Genomic DNA, 21,196 nt, shown 5'->3' on the forward strand with positions numbered 1-21,196 from the left:
CAAAGTGCTGGGATTACAGGCTGAGCCACTGTGCTTGGCCAATTATAGACTTTTATAAGGAAGTGGATCTCTCTGAGTAGTTGATCTATTATTGACCACTTGCTTCTTTCTGAAGTGCATGGTTCCTTGAATTTCATGACACTACTCTTGTAGTTGTTTTTCTGCCCTAATTGTACTTCCTAAGTCTCCTTTGTGTTTTTTTCTCCACTCATTTTATGTCTTTCACGAGGCCTCTGTATGCATGCATTTTTTTTCTTCTTATACGACATATTCTTGCCTTCAATGATGGTCAGTAGCAAGCATATAGGAAAGGCTTAAATCAAATGTCAAATTTTATGACTGAAAATGGATTAATATATCCGGAGCAATATTAAGAATCCAGATAAAATTTAGGCTCAGTAAGAAGTTTCAGTCAATGAATAAAGCTCACTATGGGCATGGATGGGAAGGTGAAAATGGGCTAATTATTCTTTACTATTCCTGACCCTGACCTAAATACTGGTGACTAAACAAATCTATAGTGTCTCTAGTATCCTTTCAATACTACTTTCCTGAGTTCCAGATTCCTACGTATTCCCTGCTTGACTGGCAGTTTCAACCAGTTGTCAGTAGGCACCTTAAACTAAGCAATTTCTAAACTAAACCCATCATCTCCATGACAAAACTTGGTTTGCCTTTCATCACTCACTATGGTAAATGACATTTTCACTTATTTGGTTACCCAAGCCCAATATTTGAGTTTCATTTGATATTTTTCCCTTGCAATCATGAACAAATCATTCAGATTCATTCATCTATATATCCCCTGAATCCACTCTCTTCTCTCCATTTTAATTACTGCCCCACGAGTTCAAGTCCTCTTCATCTTTCATTTGGAATACTGCAGGTCTGATAGCTTTTCTTTTAAACTCCGGTACTTCTCCCCTGTTATTAACTCTTCCTGTTGTCTCCAGACTTATTATTATAATATCTAATCATATAACTTCCCTGTAGAGACAAAAGTAACTCCATCTTGGATGCTAACCCACCTTGTTGAGTTCTGATTAATGCCAGTCCCAGGAATGCTTCCTGATCTCTACTTATTTACTATTTTTAGTGGAATAACATGTACTGACTATAAATACTGCCTTTAGATGAAAGCAATCTTAATGTTATTGCACAAATTATGGTCTTTGACACACATAGCATTCTTGCCTGTTCTCAGGGGTTCTCTTTATTTGTCCCTATAGACTGCATATGCTCTGTCCCCGTGGTACACTTGGTTCTGAGGAGTAACAGTGAAGAGATCTACCTTTCTTGCAGCTACTGAAAACTACGCTTACCTAAGTTCCCAAATAAATCACCCTTTACCAACAAACTGGATTTGTTTGCTGTGTTGTTTGGTTTCCTGGCTCCTTCCACATTTGGGGGTCACTTTGCATATACGGATGGCCAATTCACAGAAGATTTTCTGTTTAAAATCTATTTAAAATTAATCATATAATTCTGCATTTTAAAAACTACAAATGGTTGTCTCTAATCTACACAAGTTTTTTTTTTTGTGTGTGTGCATCTTAAAGTTCTCTAATAGCGTTAAAAATAATAGATCCTCTCTCCTGAAAGATGCACATGCATACCACAACTAAGGTTAAATTCTCGAATCAGACCAAAGATGCCTGCTTTACAGGCCAAAATATGTCTACGTTAAAGGTCCAAATTCCTGCTGCTCTCATTCATAAACCCTGTGCAGAATCCCCGGAATTCTTGTAAACATGGTTTGCTCTTTCTTGCTGCTTTGCCTCTACATATTTTGATACCTTTCTTAGATTCTTTTCTGCCTGGGAAAATACCTTGTAGTCGTAGTTTCAGCCCAAATTGTATCCTTTACAGTGTCTTCATTAATTCATGAGAAGACATGATGTTTCTCCTAAGTTTTTTTCCCCCAATAATATACACAAGTTTACTATTTATTTGTGGTGTGAACCCTTTGAAGATGATATTTTAGATATTGTATACCTTATATATACCAAAGTGCCTGGAACATGGTAAATAATTATTTATTTTTGTTGGCTTTAATAGTTTTCACCTGAAGATAATATAAGAAAGTTAATATGCAAAAATCAAAAATAGAATATCTTAGTTTAAATAAAATGACCATCCTCTAGATAGGAAAAATTTTAAAAATGTTACCCATTTTGACACATTAGCCTATTCAATATTATAAAAACAATATTATAACTGAGGAATGATTAATAAGAAAGTCTTTATTGTAATATTTAAAATTGACAGTATGTGTCATGGAGGAAAACTTTCAATACCTGTAAAAACCATTCAATTCCTAGAAATGTATGAATCAGATTACTGTTTTAGGTTGCTCTCATGCTGCTAATAAAGACATACCTGTGACTGAGTAATTTATAAAGGAAAGAGGTTTAACTGACTCACAGTTTCACATGGCTGGGGAGGCCTCATAATTAAGGCTGAAGGTGAAGGAAGAAGGAAGTCATGTCTTATGTGACAGCAGGCAAGAGAGTTTGGGCAATGGAAGTCCCACTTATAAAAACATCGGATCTTGTGAGACTTACTCGCCACCATGAGAACAGTATGGGGGATGTGGCCCCATGATTTAGTTATCTCTACCTGGCCCAACACTGACACACAGGGATTACTAAATTTCAAGGTGAGATTTGGGTGGGGACACAGTTAAACCATATCATTCTACCCCGGCCCCTCCCAAAACCCATGTCCTCACATTTCAAAACCAACAGTGCCCCAAAGTATTAACTCATTTCAGCATTAACTCAAAAGTCCACAGTCCAAAGTCTCATCTGAGACAAGGCAAGTTCCTTCTGCCTAGGAGCATGTAAAATCAAAGGAAAGTTAGGTAAAATAGGGGTACAGGTATTGGGTAAATAAGCCCACTCCAAATGAAAGAAATTGGCCAAAATGAAGAGACTACAGGCCCTATGCAAGTCTGAAATCCAATGAGGCCATAAAATCTTAAAGCTCAAAAATGATGTCCTTTGACTTCATGTCTCACATCCAGGCCATGCTGATACAATAGGGGGGTTCTCACAGTCTTGAACAGCTCTGCCCCTGTTGCTTTGCAGGGTACAACATCCCTTCTAGTTGCTTTCAGGAGCTGATATTGAGAGTCTGTGGCTTTTCCAGGTACACAGTACAAGCTCTCAGTGGGTCTACCACTGTGGGGTCTGAAGGATGTCAGCCCTCTTCTCACAGCTCCACTAGGCAGTGCCCCAATGGGGGCTCTGTGGGGGCTTCCACCACACATTTCACTTCCACACTGCCCTAGCAGAGGTTGTCCATGAGGGTTCTGCCCCTGTAGCACACCTCTGCCTGGACATTCAGGCATTTCCGTACATCCTCTGAAATCTAGGCAGAGGTTCCCAAACCTCAATTCTTTACTTCTGTGCACCCTTAGGCTCAACACCACATGGAAGCTGCCAAGGCTGGGGCTTGCACCCTCTAAAACCACGGCCCAAGCTGTACCTTTGCCACTTTTAGCCACAGCTAGAGCAGTTGGGATGTAGGGAACCCAGTCCCTAGACTGCACACAGGAGGGGTTCTCTATACTGGACTGGGCAAGGAAACCACTTTTCCTCCTAGGCCCCTGGGCCTGTGATGGGTGGGGCTGCCACAAAGGTCTCTGACATGCTGTGGAGACATTTTCTACATCGTCTCAGTGATTAGCATTTGGCTCCTTGTTACTCATGCAAATTTCTACAGCAGGCTTGAATTTCTTCCCCAGAAAATCGGTTTTTGTTTCCTACTGCATCATCAGGCTGCAAATTTTTCAAATTGTTATGCTCTTCTTTCTCTTGGACGCTTTGCCACTTAGAAATTTCTTCTGCCAGATACCCCAAGTCAACTCTTTCAATTTCAAAGTTCCACAGATCTCTACGGCAGAGGCAAAATGCCGGCAGTGTCTTTGCTAAAGCATAACAAGAGTTACCTTTGCTCCAGTTCCCAACAAGTTCCTCATCTTCATTTGAGAACACCTCATCCTGGACCTTATTTTCCATATCTCTATCAGTATTTTGGTCAAAGCCATTCAAGCCTCTAGGAAATTACAAACTTTCCCACATTTTCCTATCTTCTTTTGGGATTTCCAAACTCTTCCAACCTCTGCCTGTTACCCTGTTCCAAAGTCATGACCCCTATGATTCAATTATGTTCATCTAGCCCCCACCCTTCACACACGGGGATTACTCCAATTCAAGATGAGATTTGGGTAGGGACTGTGGCCAAACCATATCAAGAGGACGTGGGGGTTGGAAAGAATTTTAAATATCATCTCTATCAACCATCCTGTCAACATTTGTACCAAGTGAGCATCCAGGTGATGCTGTGACACCCAGCTTTGCCTCTGGAAAGCTGATCTGAGATATGCCAGTCATACACACAGCAACAGCAGAACAAGTTTAAATTCTCTCTGCCATGTGAAATAATGTGAAAGAAATTATTATCACACATACTGGGAAAGAAATATGAAAAACAGAAGCAGAACTAGAAAAAAAGGGGCAATGTATACTTCAGGGGAAAAATTTAAAAAAGGTCATGGAATTTTGCATATATGCATACTAATATCTATGGCAATGTTATTTTTAAGACATAAACACAATGGTTTTCTTATTATTTCAAACAAATATTTTTATCTTCCTTATTGCAACAATAACAATTTACCTCATGAATCCCCATGGAAAGGCTACATTTAGTAATACCATCCTTTTAAAAAAAATCTGTTTTCTTTTTAGAGCAATGATACAATTTTGAGATAATGTAGGAAAAATATATCTCAATGGAAAAGTAAACTCTAGAGTCCAGTCTAAAAGGCCTGAGTTTTATCAGTTTCAGTCTCTAAATTAGAAGTGATAGGCAATTTGTATAAGTCTAAGTGATTCTCAAAGTGAATTTTAGAAATTATGTTTATCACAATTTTGTTTCTGCAGTTTCCTCATATGTTTCTTCTAAGGACTGATAATCTGAGCTCTCGTAATGCTGCTGCTGTTTCTGCTGCTGTGGCTCCTGCTTCTTTTTCTTCTTCTTGTCCTTCAGGATGGAGCTTTGTAATCTCTGAGCAGTAGCAGACTCTCTATAGGCATTTTCCAGATGTAATAGAGCATCAGTGTCTCTTTCTGCCTGTTAGGGCAGTGAATTCCCATGCTTTAAGAATCAATTTGATCTAAAAACATTTAAGTGGATTAAAATGAGTAGTCATTAAATATAAGATTATTTCTTTACTGAGGACAAAGTCTATCCACAAGCTGTCACATACGGTTACTGTGGAGAGATCCTTGATACATCATGAGCTTTGCACAGGCTGAAACCACAATTTTCTCTGAGGACTTCACTCAAGTCCTATAGTATCCCTTATTTCAATGAAACCATTGCTGTGCTGTTCTAAAATGGCTTAATGATAGCATCCCCACTGATAACAGACACAGGGTCTTCTGTCCTTCCAAGCCTTACCAATTCATGCATTATCTGCTGAGTTCACACTTCCATGTGAAGGTAAGAAGCTGCTTTTCTGGGATCTTTGTCATTCTATATTTAAAATTACGTATTATTTATAGTTCTGTTTATCACAGATGACTGTGTGTGGCATTATCCTCTATGCCAGAGTGTAGACAATAACCCCCCAAAATAATCCCCAAATAAATAGAGCTGTTGACAGGTAAATTATCGAAATAGTGAACAATGGACATTTTGGAACATCTATAGTGCAGCAGTTTCCAACCACACATATTATTTATCTTGCTTTTCAATGTCACATTGAAAATGTTTCATTCCTAGTAATTCTAATCCTGACAAGTAAGCTTTGAAAAAATACTGGACCTTTTTCTGCTGAGCCATGAAAGTTGAAAATCATAATGGAAACATTAAATATAGAAAGAGATAAAGAAGAAAGCAGGTCTATTGCTACACAAAACGTGGTTATAGAAATTTTTGAGGAGATGATACATTAAACAAATTTAAAAATAAAGTTCTGATAAAAGAGTATTGAAAGCATATTCAGAAAAAGGTTTAAGTAATTTTAATTATCAGAAACTTTTCAGAAACTTTTTGACTCCTAGATGATGTGTTATTGCTATCGAGTGTCAGGATTTTAGCTTCAGCTTCTGGGACCTCAGCTTCTTATAAAATTTTGAGGGTTTTAGAGAAGAAATGATTTAAATTACAAACAACTGGTGATTTCTTGCCAAGTGCCCAATTTTGTCCCACATAACAACATGGAAGAAGTCATAGCTTTAAAAATTACTGACAGAGGCTAGGCCAAGAAGGCTGACTCGAAACAGCTTAGTTCCAAGGCTCCCATGGAAAAGAACCGTAATAAGCATGTGAATCCCTCACCAGCAACCAAGGTAACTAGGCTCTCACATCAGCACTGACTAGGAGGCTGGTGTGATCTAGGGAGAGGAAGGAAGAGCAGTATGGTGCAATGGCCCACCTGAGAGCCACATGGGGCAGGGGAGCCAGTTTGCACTTTTTCTGCCTCTGCTACTCCTGAGATAGCAAAACCAACCCCCTCTTCTTTTTTTCTTCAGCCTACTCAACATGAACATGATAAATATAAAGATCTTTATAATGATCCACTTTTATGTAATGGTAAATATGTTGTCTAGTCTTATTATTTTCTTAATATTTTCTTTTCTCTAGCTTACTTTGTTGTAAGAATACAGTACATAACACATATCAGATACAAAATCTGTTTTAATTAATCAATTGTTTATGTTATCAGTAAGGCTTCCAATAAACAATAGACTATTAGTAGTTAAGATTCTGGGGAGTCAAAACTCTGACTGTGTATGGGTCAGCACCCCTAACCCCTATGTTGTTCAAGGATCAACTGTGTGTATAAAAGTTTCCATAATATTATGACATACTAGTCATCATGATAATTCTGATTATTTTCTGATTTTAATCATTTTCTAGTGAATCTGTGTATCATTTATGAGAGAGAAAATGCTCATGGTTCTGCAGACTGTGCAGACATCTGACAGAAGGAAGTTGTCTCAGTGTCCGAATGCTAGTTTGATTGAGCTAGTACACAACACACGCTGAAGGACATTGTAGCTAAATAGGCACTACTTTTGTGTGTGTGTGTATGTGTGTGATGTACAACACTAAAGAAGCAGGCATACCGAGAAGCCCAGTAAAGTTTTGGGGTCTTAGTTGAATGCTTTTAAACAATTCCTATTTCCTTGATTTTAATAGCTCCTAAAATCTCCAGAAAATTCAAAATTAATTTAAAATTACTTCACTGCACCATAACTGATCCACAGATCACATTTGAAAACATGGAAATAATAGGTATTTTGATGTGGTCCCTTAGATGGAGTCTTTACGTCCTTTTATCTTTCCAGAATGTTTTGTACACCATTCTCTGACATCTATATAACCTGATTTTCAATGCAATTTTTAATTACATATTTTTTACATTCCTCATTTTATGAAATTCTTGCTTATTTCAAAAGATTATCTGATGTCATAAATGTTCTTATAAATGAAATTATAATATAATAATTTCAGCTTGGACATTTATTTGTATATACCTAGCTACATAAAATGGTAAGATGGGGAAAACATTAGAACCAATTATGTAAAATGATTTCTATAACTAGCAAATAAAATAAAGTCATCAAAGATGTTTTGAAATAAAACATAACTGCAGATTTTTTTCCTCTAGCAACTCCATTTATGCCATCATTTCTTGCTTTGTAAACCTCAATTTTATATTTTTATTCTGTACATATTCTATTATGACTCAAAACAAACTAGCACAGATAAACCCTGTTCATTGCACTCTGATACACAAGGAGAGTGAAGTGAAAGCTGAGTAGAGGCTTAATCATGAAGAAATTTGCATCCAAGGTGGTCAATGTGAAAGAGAATGCAATTTTGGGGGAATTATACATTATCTAAATAAAACAGAAGAGCTAAAATTTCTGAAATTTACAATTTTAAAAGTATAATTATGCTGTTCTTTATACATAGTGATGTTATAAACTGAGATAGTCTTTTTACTATGATAAAGGATGTAGCAATGGTTAAAACAGAGAAGGTATCACCAGATTGCCAAATTGGCAAATGTTCCCTGAAGTCTCATTTATTTTTTGTATTTTATAAAGAAGAGTAAAGGTGAGTTCAAACTGAGAAATTGCCTTTGGTAGAAATAAATAAAATTTTTAAAAACATTTCCAAGAGCATTATATGTTTTAGTTCAGAAAACACTTAATTATATTATGCCTTGAGAATGGTTTTAATGTCAGATATCTGAAAGAAGTGTTCTCTCTGGCTTATTGAAATCCATTCACTTTCAACCCTAATGCATCAATAGTAGTAGGGCATAGCAGAGACTGCAAATGATACTAATTTCTCCTTGAACAAAATTAGGATTTTTGAAACTGGCCTATGTTTTTTAATCTTCTTCCTAATCAGTGAGTTTCTTCCTCACAGTAGACAGTGTCAGCATTTATTTTATATGACATAAACAGCAATAATAAAAAGCAAATTCAAGTCATTATTCTAGACTAACCTGTAGCTATGGGGCTGATGTCTTAGTTTTACTGAATTGTCAGCTAAACCACACTAAGCTACAGACCTCTCAAAGTGTTCACACAGTTTCTCATTCCTGTGGCTAAATTTCTTGCATTAAAATAAGAAAAATAAAACAGTAATAGTCAGAAGAAGAAAAGAAAAAGAAGAAGGAAGGTAACACACAGGTTTTAGAAGAAGACAGAAAAAAAACTATGTCAAAGTATAGTTTTACTCCATTATAAATTCTTAGACACAAACTACTCTGAAAACGTAACTTTAAATGTAAATGTAAGCACTGAAAATTCCCATCAAACATTAACTTTTCAAAACAAGAAGAGAATTAAAATAAGACATCTCATAATTCCAATTTTACTGTACTATAAAATTATAGTAGCTTCACTTCCAAGGGAAATCTTTGAGTACACACATATCAAATTTTCACTGCATGATGCCCCCGTAAAAATGAATTCTAGATAAAATGAATTGCAGCCAAACATTTCTTTTACAAAATTCCATAAACTGCTATCTTTAAAAGAAAAAAATATGAAGAAAAAAATTGATTCCATTGTGTTTCAGAAAATGACAGGTCTAGTCAAACAGAAGTTTAACTGTGGGGTGTAGATAACATCTTACTGTGCATGGAGTTCCCAGATGAGTCAACATTTCCAAAAACCACTGACAGGATGTACAAATACAACATAGAGATGACCAGGAAGAATGACAACTATTTCATTAAAGAGTCAGCTGGGCAATCACAAAGCATCTGGCAACTAAAATAATTCACAAAACCTCTGAAGCATCAACTTCAGAGTATTGCAAGATTTATTTTAGAAGGAAAGATTTATTTTGAAATAAACAGTATAGAAAATATTATACAAAAGGGGTTTTGTAGTAATTACAACTTGTGAAGGCTTTCTTCATGTAGTGTCAATTTGGCTGGTGTGGTCAATGAAAGTCTTTAATCAATTTCAGACTTAAATAGCATGAAGCTGAAATCCTTTCACAGTCAAAACCTTTAAAAATAATTGTTTATAATTATTATTTGAAAAACAGACCAAATGCTATGACTGAGTATTGGTAGGTTGGGCCTATAAGAGGTGATTAGGTTATTGAAAGGGATCAATGGTGCTCTAGTGGAACTGCGTTAATTCTCAAGGAAATAAAAAAGTTCTCACTCTCCGGGACTGCATGAGTTACTAGTGTTATAAAGTGAGGCTGCCCCTCCTATTTTGTCCCTCTTATATGTTCCCAGTTCCCCTTCAACTTCTCTGTCAAGTTATGACACAGCACTCGGTTCTCACCAGCAGCTGACCAGATACAGCTACCCTATCATGGACTTCCTAGCCCCCAGTAAGTTGAGCTAAAATAAACCATTTTTAAAATAAATAAATAAACAAATCATCCAATCTCAGGTATTATGCTAGACCAACATAAAAAAGACTAACACATTATACTAAGAAACTCTAAAAATTTCACTGATGCACTTTATCAATTTGCTTCACTCGTTGCTATAAAAACTAGCAAATATCCTGGAAGTGGCACCTGCTTGCCTCTTACCATTACCTTAGAAGGAGAGAAAACAGAAAAAAGCAGAAATGAGATGTTTTGATATTACCTGTTGTCGCTTTTCTCTTAAGAGACATTAATACATAAAATGAGTGAAGGAAAGGGCATGCAAAAACAAAAAACAAAAAACAAACAAACAAAAAGCCAACCCAGTGATATCAAGGAAATTCTAAAAAGAAAAATAGAATTTGAAATAAAACTATGGCAATAACATGAAACAAATGCTCTAGAAAATATATGCTCTGTCAAAATTTACATCATGAAAATCATGCAAGAAGTGGAAAACTTGAAAAGATAAGTTATAGTAGAAAAGATTGGAAAGATAATTAGATAGCTACCATTCATGAAAGTATCAGGACTAGATGGTTTCATAGACAAGTTCTAAGAACATTTATGGTTCCAATCCTATTTGAATTATTCTATACCACAGAAGAAACTTTTCCCAATTTGTTTACTGAAGGCTGCATAATTTTCAAAATATTATAAAAGCTAAAAATTTCATTTTTTAATAAAGATGCAAAAAAGTAATTAAAAATAGTTAAAGTCAAATATAGCAATCAAAGAAAAGAATAACATATTAAAAACAAGGTATAGCCTAGTTATGGAAAGTTTAATGAGTATCAGAACACTTATTAATCTAATTCAATACATTCAAAAAGTTTTAAGAGATATTAGTATATAAGTTCAAAGATCTGGAATAATATTTTATTAGCCATTCTTAATAATTGAAAGAAACTACTTGCATATAGTAAAGAGCATTTACTGAATACTAATAGCAATAACACAGCAAAGAGCAGAGGGCTAAAAAGGCTTTTCATTTAAATTCAGGAACTTGACTGAGATTTTTGCTATTGCTATTTATGTTGAACTTTTTCTTGGAAAGGCTTATGAATGCAACAAGAAAATAAATAATATTAACTGATAAACTTTCTCTTCAAAGATATGATCTATAAAAACCAAGAAATGCTAGATAAAATTTATAATATTAATAAGAAAACTTGGACATGATAAATATGCCAAATCAACATATTCATTTTAATAATAAACACTTGGAAAATATTTTGTTCATAATTGTTATAAAACCTATAAATTATGTAAAAACAAATTTCATAAAAAAACAAAATTTATTTTAAAAAGTCAAAAACGTTTTCTTGAAGATTTAACTAAATTGAGAAAATAAATGGAATGACATAGCATCTTCTTGAACAGAAAGCCCAAACCTCACAAAGTATTTGTTTCATTTATTTTTGTAAAAAACAGTTTCACTTGTCATCCCAACTGATTTTGTCTCGTTTTATATTGAATACAGTGATTTTTAGATTAACATTAAAGAATCAATCCTGTAGAAGAACAAGGAATATATGAACAAATAAATTAATGAGCAGACTTGTTTTACTATCCATCAGAACATACTATAACACTATCATAATGATACAAATAAATCAGCAGAATAGAACAGAAATTTGAGAAAAAATGTTAGTATGCATAACAAACAAGATATCCCAATTATTTGGAATAATAAATGACGACACCAATGATTATCTATATGAAAGAAAATAGTTTTGGTGCCCTATTTAATGTGAAATGCTAAAATACATTTCAGAGGAGCTAAAAGTTTACAGTAAAATATTAAATATCAAATATCTTAGAAAATGTACAAAATTACATATATAACTTAGGATGGGTATATATTATACATCTGACAGAAAACTCAGAAACTATAAAGTATTATGAAAGTTATTAAAGTGTTAAAAACTTTCATAATACTTTAAAGTTAAAAAATTAAAGTATTATTTTGGCCAAAATTTTGTATTTTTTTCCAAAAATAAAAACATGTTAGATAAATCTGGTTACATTTTTGACACAAATTTAATGGTAACAGGTTAATTTCTATAATATCAAAACAGATTGCTATCTATAAATACAAACCAACAAGTAAAAGATAAGTTACAAAATGGGCAAAGATGTGGACATTTCACAGATTTTTAAATTGATTTCACATGCTAAAAGAGTTGTCTGGCAATTTTAAATTAAATAGAAGTTCATGATAAGCGAAAAAACAGGTCACAAAATAGCAATGTATAATACTAGTTTTAAAAAATAAAAAAAGTATGTGTATATTTATATTTTTTAAAATGATAAAGCAATTATCTGTGATTAAAAGGGTTTTTAATATGTTTTCATTTTCATTTTATACTTTTCTCAATTTTTTTCTCTGTATCTAAATGCTCCTGTCTTCAGTTTTTCTGGGTTATTTACTGGAAATTGCCATTTTATTAGTTGCTGTTGCTTTAGTGTAATGCTAGAAAAACATTTCAGATAGAGATCTTGCTATTTGTAAGATACAAGGATTTTTTAATGTGTATATATGTATCATTTATATTTTTGCATCATCCTCTGATAATGAATGATGATGATGATGGTTAAACATTTATTGCCTATGTATTATCTGTCTTCCCATAAGAGCTTAGACTTCTGTCTTTTCAATGCTGAATCCACAATGCCTGGAAAAGTACCTAACACACAGTAAGCACAAAATAAATATTTGTATGGTAAAATAAGAGGGCATTATTTTTTGCCAAAAAACAAACCTATTATGTTTGTTTTGAAAAAACTTGGCAAGTCACAAATTCAGTTTTAAGATGACTAGCAACTAATGCGTAAATTGACCTAGACCACAACATAGAGCAACCTAATGCACAAGGAAAGTATCACTAGTCTCAGGATTGAGACAAAAGGTAGGTTGTTTTCTTGTGCATCTATTTAAAGCAATACTTTCAACTAAATCTTCATAATAAATAAATAAGCATCATAAGTGTTTCTTTTCTTAATTGAACTTTTGGTAAGTATCAATGTAAAAGGCCTTTGAACCAGAGCAATTCCATTTTGAACAGGAGCTGGGTAAAATGATGCTGAAACTACCTACGGGGCTGCATTCCCAGATGGTTAGGCATTCTAAGTCACGGGATGAGATAGGAGGTCAGTACAATATACAGGTCATAACGCCTTTGCTAATAAAACAGGTTATAGCAAAGAAGCTTGCTAAAACTCACCAATACCAAGAATGACCTCTGGTGGTTCTCACTGCTACACTCCCACCAGTGGCATGACAGTTTTCAAATGCCTTGGCAATGTTAGGAAGTTACCCTATATGGTCTAAAAAGGGGAAGCATGAATAATCCTCCCTTTGCTTAGCATATAATCAAGAAATAACCATAAATATGGGCAACCAGTAGCCCTCGGAGTTGCTCCGTCTATGGAGTAGCCATTCTTTATCCCTCTACTTTCTTAAAAACCTTGCTTTGACTTTATTCTATGGAGTCACCCTGATGTCTTTCTTGCATGAAATCCAAGAACTCTCTCTTGGGGTCTGCATCTGGATCCCTTTCCGGTCACATCAAGTGGCAGTAATTTTGATGTTTTACCAAAAAGTGCTACAAGGCCGGGTGCAGTGGCTCATGCCTGTAATCCCAACATTTTGGGAGACCCAGGAGGGTGGATCACTTGAGATCAGGAGTTTCAGACCAGCCTGGCCAATATGGTGAAACCCTGTCTCTACTAAAAATACAAAAATTAGCAAAGCATGATGGTGCATGATTGTAATCCCAGCTAATCAACCGGCAGAGATTGAGTGAGCTGAGATCATACCACTGCACTCCAACCTGGGCCACAGAGCTCGGTCTCAACAAATAAAAAATTGCTGTGAAGGCAGATAGTCTCTCATACTGGTTATATGGAGGCCCATGGGCTTTAGTGGACAGTTAGCTGGTGTTTGGAATGACGCCAGGAATGAGGAGTCAGATAAGACATGTGATTTATTAAAACAAAAAACAAAAAACAAAAACAAACAAACAACCAAAAAAAAAACCATTTCCACATAGACAGGCTAATGAAGTGCAATACCAGGATCATGATACTTTTTAGAGAAAATACTGGGTTTTGACTTGCCAACCAAGGACAATCAATTTCCCACAAATTCTACCAACATAAAAATTTGCTGCAATTGATTTTAAACCAGAGAATTGTCTTAGGTATATATACTCAAATTTCTTCTTTAGTCATAAAAAATCAGAATGCCATGACTCTGCCTATTCTACTTTATAAAATAAATAGGTTGCAAAATGCACATCTAAATAATTATATTAGATAATTCTGTGTATAAAGTCACTAAACATAGGCTAGTGAAATGTTGGAGGTTTTCCCCCAAACATGGACTGTCATTTTAGAAAAATTGAAAGGTATTATTACAGTTTTGGTACTAATTACTTAACATACCAGGTATCTAATAAAGACACTCAGCAAAGACAGTTATAGCGTATGATGACAAAACCATGTCATCTATATATAAGAAAATATTTGCTATTTTTATCTAAAAGTAGTATCAAGTCATTAGGAAACTGTCCATAAAGGATTAGGACACAGCCCTATTTGGTCACACCTATATGACTAACAAAAAACTGACGAGTCTAAAACAACTTTTGAACATTTTCCTCAATAGTTCCCCTGTTTTAATCCTTGCCTTGGTACATGGCTTCACCATTAGCCTGTCTCTTCTCAAAAATATCAGTAAACGTATGTCTTTACATCTCTCCTTCCCTCTAGGATGCCAGCAGCTCAGGACCATTCCCTACGTAAAACCCTTCAATTTTCTAATAATGCCCCATATAACTAATTTAGCATGGTTAAGCAGATTTTTCCCAGTCTGGTTCCTGCCTACATATTTAGTCTTATCTTTCAACCAGCCCCTGTGTAACAACCATGACACTCTAATATAAATTAATAAAAATACAACTATATTTTTAACACTTCAGTGCTTTTTGCTTTTGTTGTTAGCTTTGTCTGCTTCTGCCTGGAATTTCCCCCTTCCTGTCTTTCTAGTGATGTATTTACTACTGCTGATACTCTAAATCACAGCTTATGGGTCATGTTTTCAATAAAGCACCTCTTGAATCATCCTGCCTTCCCTCCACGATTCCCCAGTCCCAGTTGACTTGCCTAACTTGTTCTGAGTATCTGAGAACTTTGACTTGTTCTCTACATACTACTTCTAGCACAGTCCATATGAAAAGTGTTGCATTCATTGATTAAATATTTGCTTCCTCGTCTGCTAAAATGTAAACCTCTGGAAGATTTCTTCGGATGGTACACCCATAGCATGGTGCATATCGTATACCAGGCAAATAGTTAATGGCTTTTTAAAGCCATTAGATTTCCATATCTTGTATAACAATGTCATCTGCTCAGTTCTCATTGATAAAAATGATATCACACCAAAGTAAAACATACTTAATGAGATTTAATAGTTATCGTTACACTTTTGGTTCCAAAAGGTAAACTGAGCATACGACAAGTATAGTCCTAAAACTATTAGTAGTAAAACATTAGAAACAAAGAGATTTCAACCAATTGCCTGAAGAGGAAGACCAAGAAATCGATATTGATTAATAAGCAGAAGGAAGCAACTGGCAATCGATAATATGCATGCAGGAGAAAGAGACACAAAAAAGCTGGAAGGCTAGGAAGATTTTTGTATCCTCTGGAGATTTGGGTAAGAAACATATGACCAAAGGTCAGTGTGAAAAGTGGCCTGGAAAACAGCAATAATCCTCTAACACTTTTAGGACCAGTCAGCCATTTATCTCTCTGGGGAAAACAAGGAGATGTTTCATAAATACATTTAAAACTATAACATAAAATAACTGTTAAATGAAATTACTTGGGGATAGCATAGCAAAGGCAAATGTTGAAAAGCATAGAGAATCATCAAATGATACAGGCAAAGTCCAGAACTGAAGGTGTAGGGAGGTTCAAACTTTCCCTGTGAAGTTTTGACAACAGAGTCTGTTGAACTAAGCTGACAATAGATAAACAGGAGAAAAGGCATACACATTATTTAAGCTCATGGGACTCACACAAAATATAAAGCTCAAAGGAGGAGCCAGATGGTTGAAGTTTTTATAGCATAAAGGAATAGGGGCTTTTAGGGGAGGTGATAACAAGTTAAGGGAGGGGAAAAAAGGAGGAACCACAGGATGCACAAAGGTTGTCTTATTATGCAGATAAAGCTTCTCAGGTAATAAAAGCAGCCTCCAGAAGAATAAGTGATAGACTGGCAGGGTGTGGGGATGACATTTAATCTTCTCTGCAGTGATTAATCTTCCCTGGTTGTTTGATGAAATTCCTAGGGAGGGATTTCAAGACAATTGCATTTCATTTGGAAGAACTTACCTCAGTAAAATAAGTGAACTTCAGAGAAAGGGCTTCCTGGTGCTTTGGGAAAGAGAGGATCTAGAGACAGAGGATGGAGGAAGGTCAGAGAGACCCTGAGGCTACTCCTTTACTTCAAAATTGTCATACATTGGAGCATAATTTTCTGAGCCACAACAAAGTCTTCTATAAGTGTTTAAATTAAAAAAAAAAAGACTACACAATTTTTAAATAGGTTCACATTTAGACATGCCATTTTCAAATGCCAAGACAACAAGAATAAAATTAATATCTCAAGCACTTCTTTTAAAGTTATTTACAGATTAATATCAGACTGCCCATCAGTAACACTGCTTCTTAGATTGCAGATAATTACTTCAGTATTCTCAGATAAAAATGATTTTCAACCCTGAATTCTGCACCTGGCCAAATTGTAAAGGTAGAATGAAGTCATTCTTTGTCACGAGACAGATAAAACTCAGAAAGTCTATCTCCCAAACATGCTTTTTCAGGAGATTATTTGAAGAATATCAAACAGAAAATAGATGGAATGTAAGAAAGCATGAATCGAATTCAGAAGATGGGAGAGATAGATGTATAATAAGGCTAGAGAACAAACAGTTTATGTAGGAGCAAAATGACAGAGTACTAAGAGAAATCTCCAGAGAAGAGCACAGCATTAAAAACAAAAAGCTACAGATAGTATTTTTTATATTTATATGGTCAAATATAAAAAATTGTTTTAAATGCAAATGGTAAAGCAATGGGTTTCAAAAATTAAAACAGAATGAATATCAAACAATAGAATGCATATGAATTAAAAACGTATTTAGGATACACTTAAGAAAGGCCTCTTTTGCTTCTTACAAGAAAAAAAAAGGCAATGAGAAACTTCAGAGGGGAAAGAAAACCTGTAAAAACAATGTATAATTCAAAAATAAATTAGACCAAATGATTTGGGGCAGGTTGTTATTAGATATTGTCTAAAGCTAAAAATCAACAATTAGCAACACACACACACGCACATGCACACACACACACTTCTGAGGTAACCCCAGAAGAACTATAAAGACATTCTGAACAGCTGGATAAGAGTATGGAAAAGAACTTTCATTACAAGCCCAATTTTTCTTTTTGATTTAAAAAAACCTACATAAATTAATCTGATATTTTATTTTAGAAAAAGAAACTGATACTTATACATATCCAACATATCTTTCCTTCAAAATTCATTTTAAAAAGCTTATTAGATGATTTAAAAAAGTGAATCTGGACTGTCAAATGTAATTATTTATGTGTACCACATCCTATAAATCTTTAGTCATAGCCTAACACCAAAATGAGAGCACAAAGTATCTTCTTATAGAATAAATGGCCCACATTTCCCCAAGGGAACACATTCTTTTGAGAATAAATTGCGTTTACAATGTTGCATTATTACATTTATTTTAGGACTACAGGCTAAATCCATTAAACTTGTAATGATGTTTTTTTATTGCCCCTCCCTTCCAGGCTTATGGGAAAAGACTGATTTTCACAACTACTCTAAGTCATTAGAAGTATTGTTAATTTACTACTATCTCAAGTCTCTTCATCTCTAATCTACATTGATTTTCTGTCCGGAACACAGAAAGCATGCATTTGTTAATGCTTTAGCTACAATCAGTTTTCTTTCAGATTTTTTTTTTCTCCTGGAAAAATTGAATAAAAGTGGCAAAACAACTACTTGAACATAGATTAATGACTTCTTAGAAATGACTTGTAGAAGTGTAAAAATTTTTTAGGGAGGTAACATTATTAGTTTTAGAAAAGCATAGGTATATACATGCCATAGTGGTTTGCTGCATCCAACCCCCTGTCATCTACATTAGGTATTTCTCCTAATGTTAGCCCTCTCCAATCACCCCACCCCCTGCTATCCCTCCCCTAGCCACCACCCCGAACAGGCCCTGGTGTGTAATGTTCCCCTCCCTGTGTCTATGTGTTCTCATTGTTCAACATCCACTTATGAGTGAGAACATGCAGTGTTTACTTTTCTGTTCTTGTGTCAATTTGCTGACAAAGATCATTTCTAGCTTCATCCATGTCCCTGTAGAGGACATGAACGCATCCATTTTTATGGCTGCATAGTATTCCATGGTGTATATGTGCAACGTTTTCTTTACCCAGTCTATTTTTGATGGGCATTTGGGTTGGTTCCAAGTCTTTGCTATTGTGAACAGTGCCGCAGTAAACATACATATGCATAGTTGAATGTTTTATAATCCTTTGATTATATGCCCAGCCCGCACATTCTGCACATTTACCCCAGAACTTAAAGCATAATGAAATAAATAAAATTAAAACCAATATTTTAATTTTAATAAACCAATATTTTTAATAAAACAAAAAATTTTATACCAAGAAAAAAAGAAAAGCATATGACTTAAAAAATGGACATAGTGCTCCCCCTTTATTGCTGTTGGTGACAGTCTCTACAGAGACCTGAGCTCCATAAACAATTAAGAATCAAATCGTGGCAATCATCAGCCATAATTTCTAGTCAATTCTAGAAATTTAGAGGTTTTCTCCCCAATGCAAATTGAGTACACAATTCTTTGCTTTAGCAGAACCACTAAGCTGTCTACAGATTTCTTAAGTTGCTGTATGGTAATCTTTTTACAAAGTGAATCTTGTCTTTGTCTTTGGTGCTCCACTCACCCTGTGGCCCCATGCTTTGTCTAAGATGTCATGAGGCTCATTTTCTTCACCATGTTAGCTCTAGAAAAAGCAAAGTTAAGGAAGTCAAAGCAGGTGACACTTTGTCTGAAGCTGACCTTGCCTAATAGGGGACAGGAGAATGTATGTCAATTTAGAAATCAACAGCCACCAACAACCATATGTATCACATTTTTAAAAAATTGTATTAAAAAATAGAGTAGCTTAAATTGGTGAACAGAAATTCAGTGCTGAGCATTAATCAGAACATACCATTCAAAACTTTAAAATATGGACTAAAAGAAATATTTACTTTATTATTTTGGAAGAGTAAGCAAAGTTATTATGACAATCTTAGAGTTTACAATTCTTACAACATAAGAAATGAAGATCCATGTATATTGGCTTCTCTTTCTAACCATTATAGACTTACTTCATCAAATCAGCTTTAGCCACATAATTTTAATTTCTTGCTTTATCAGTAACAAAACAGGAAACCAATCCCAATACTTCTTCTTCATTTGATTTTATAATTATTGTAGTCTAATTTGATGTCAGAGAGATTCATCATTAGACACAATAATATGTACGTATGTATGTCTATATTGGTGTTTCCTAGGCCTTTTGTATTTCCTATATGTTTTCAGTATTTTATTCAATTACATAGAAATAAATTCTCCCATCAATTATTTGAAACTCTTTACAAACAGTAAATGTACAAATAGATCATTTGTCCTTATATAATATAAAATTATAATAGATATTAGATATTATTTATATTGTATAGATTAATGTTTATATATGCATATAATCACCATCAAAAAGCTGAACGATATAGAACAACAACATACCATCCTAATTCATTGTTATTAGAGATTAAAAATAGTTTATGTTATTGTTTTCCCGCATGAGTAAAATATCCATCACTAAGACTTTTCTGTAATAACCTCTTGAGAAATGAGGTTATTTCCCCATTAACTAAGGCACTGAAAACATAATCCTTGATATGGGAGAGGTAGATCACAACTTAAAATCTAAATCCTCTAGAAATGGCAAATTGCTGTAATGAATTTTAACTTTGCTCACAACTTAACACCACCCTTGTTCATTTATCAGGTAGATTTGGGTCTCTGAACTGTGCCCCAAGAGGCAGTTCAGTGTGGTGGTTACAAGGAGAGACTGGTTGTCAGGAGAACCTGTGTCTGCCTCCTAACTCTATTTCCTTTCATTATGAGTTTGAACAAAAGTGTGTCAAGTTAATGTGAGAGTTATAGAATTTGCCGAGAAAGACAGATATACAGGAGAATTGGTAAGAACAAAGAAATACGATTCTTATAAATATTACTGATTTTAGTATACTATCCTCTTTAAATTTGAGTAAGAGTTTTAGCTATTTTGAAACTTTTCCAGTTTGGAGACTGAGTTTGGAAGAAAGGAAAGAAGAAAGAAAGAAAGTGAGGGAGGGAGGAAAAATAATTTTTTTTGGCATGTTACAGGGCATCATTTTTTTTTTTTTTTTGGCAATATCGCTGAGAAAGTTGCTGTGGCTTTAATGGATAGGAACCTACATATTCCTCAGTTTATTTTAGACAACCTAAAGCAGCTCCTTAGTGACAGTGCAGGTCCTTAACATTATTTTGTCATTAACTAATAAACACTGGATATCCCAAATCACATTCTACTTCCCCAAATGATAATGTATTATATAATTCTATTTATGATGTAAAATAATGCTTTCCTGGGAGCCATTGTATATATTTATATACGAATTATTTTCTGGGATTTGATGTGGTTGAGAATTATACAAGATAGATTATTTCTAGGAATTCTGGGTTCAGGTTTCCTTTGCTTGGACCAGAAATCATCTATTTCATTTTCCTTCAGCATATTATATTCTGCGAAGTGTCAGAGACCCTCTATGGTACTAATGAGTTCTTGTTCCAATCATCTGTTTTAAACTTTTAATTTTTTTCTTTGCTACTATGAAAAAGAAGATGAATGAAGAAAACAAAAATCAATACTCTTATTTATTTGTTGCTAGAATCTCAATGTTTGAGAGAAAGTCCACATACTTTTTTGTAGGGAAGGGAAGACCAATTAAATAAAATAAAATGTCCCATCAATAATTTGAAACTCTTCAAATATAGCAAATGTCCTCAGACTCAATGTCAGAAAACTTGTCTTTTTG

The 21,196-nt window shown here is 34.5% G+C and overlaps 1 protein-coding gene across 10 annotated transcripts in view; it reads right to left on the bottom strand.

Annotated features, from left to right (window-relative positions):
• NKAIN2 (sodium/potassium transporting ATPase interacting 2) overlaps positions 1-21,196 on the bottom strand; it is a 1,033,472-nt gene that overhangs the window by 530,430 nt on the left and 481,846 nt on the right. For 4 of the 10 annotated variants that reach the window (XR_004267622.1, XR_004267623.1, XM_032274376.1 and 1 more), the window contains one exon: positions 16,333-16,392. The exons of the other annotated variants lie outside the window; for them this stretch is intronic. Coding sequence is in view for 2 of the 4 variants with exons in the window: in XM_032274376.1 (XP_032130267.1) it covers positions 16,333-16,392 (60 nt within the window). In the remaining 2 variants the exon portion in view is untranslated. The remainder of the gene's footprint in view (positions 1-16,332; positions 16,393-21,196) is intronic. 10 annotated transcript variants of the gene reach the window in all.

This window comes from Sapajus apella, unplaced genomic scaffold, assembly GCF_009761245.1.
Source record: "Sapajus apella isolate SASKATOON/1434 unplaced genomic scaffold, GSC_monkey_1.0 scaffold6, whole genome shotgun sequence".
In the NCBI taxonomy this organism is placed as follows: Eukaryota; Metazoa; Chordata; class Mammalia; order Primates; family Cebidae; genus Sapajus; species Sapajus apella.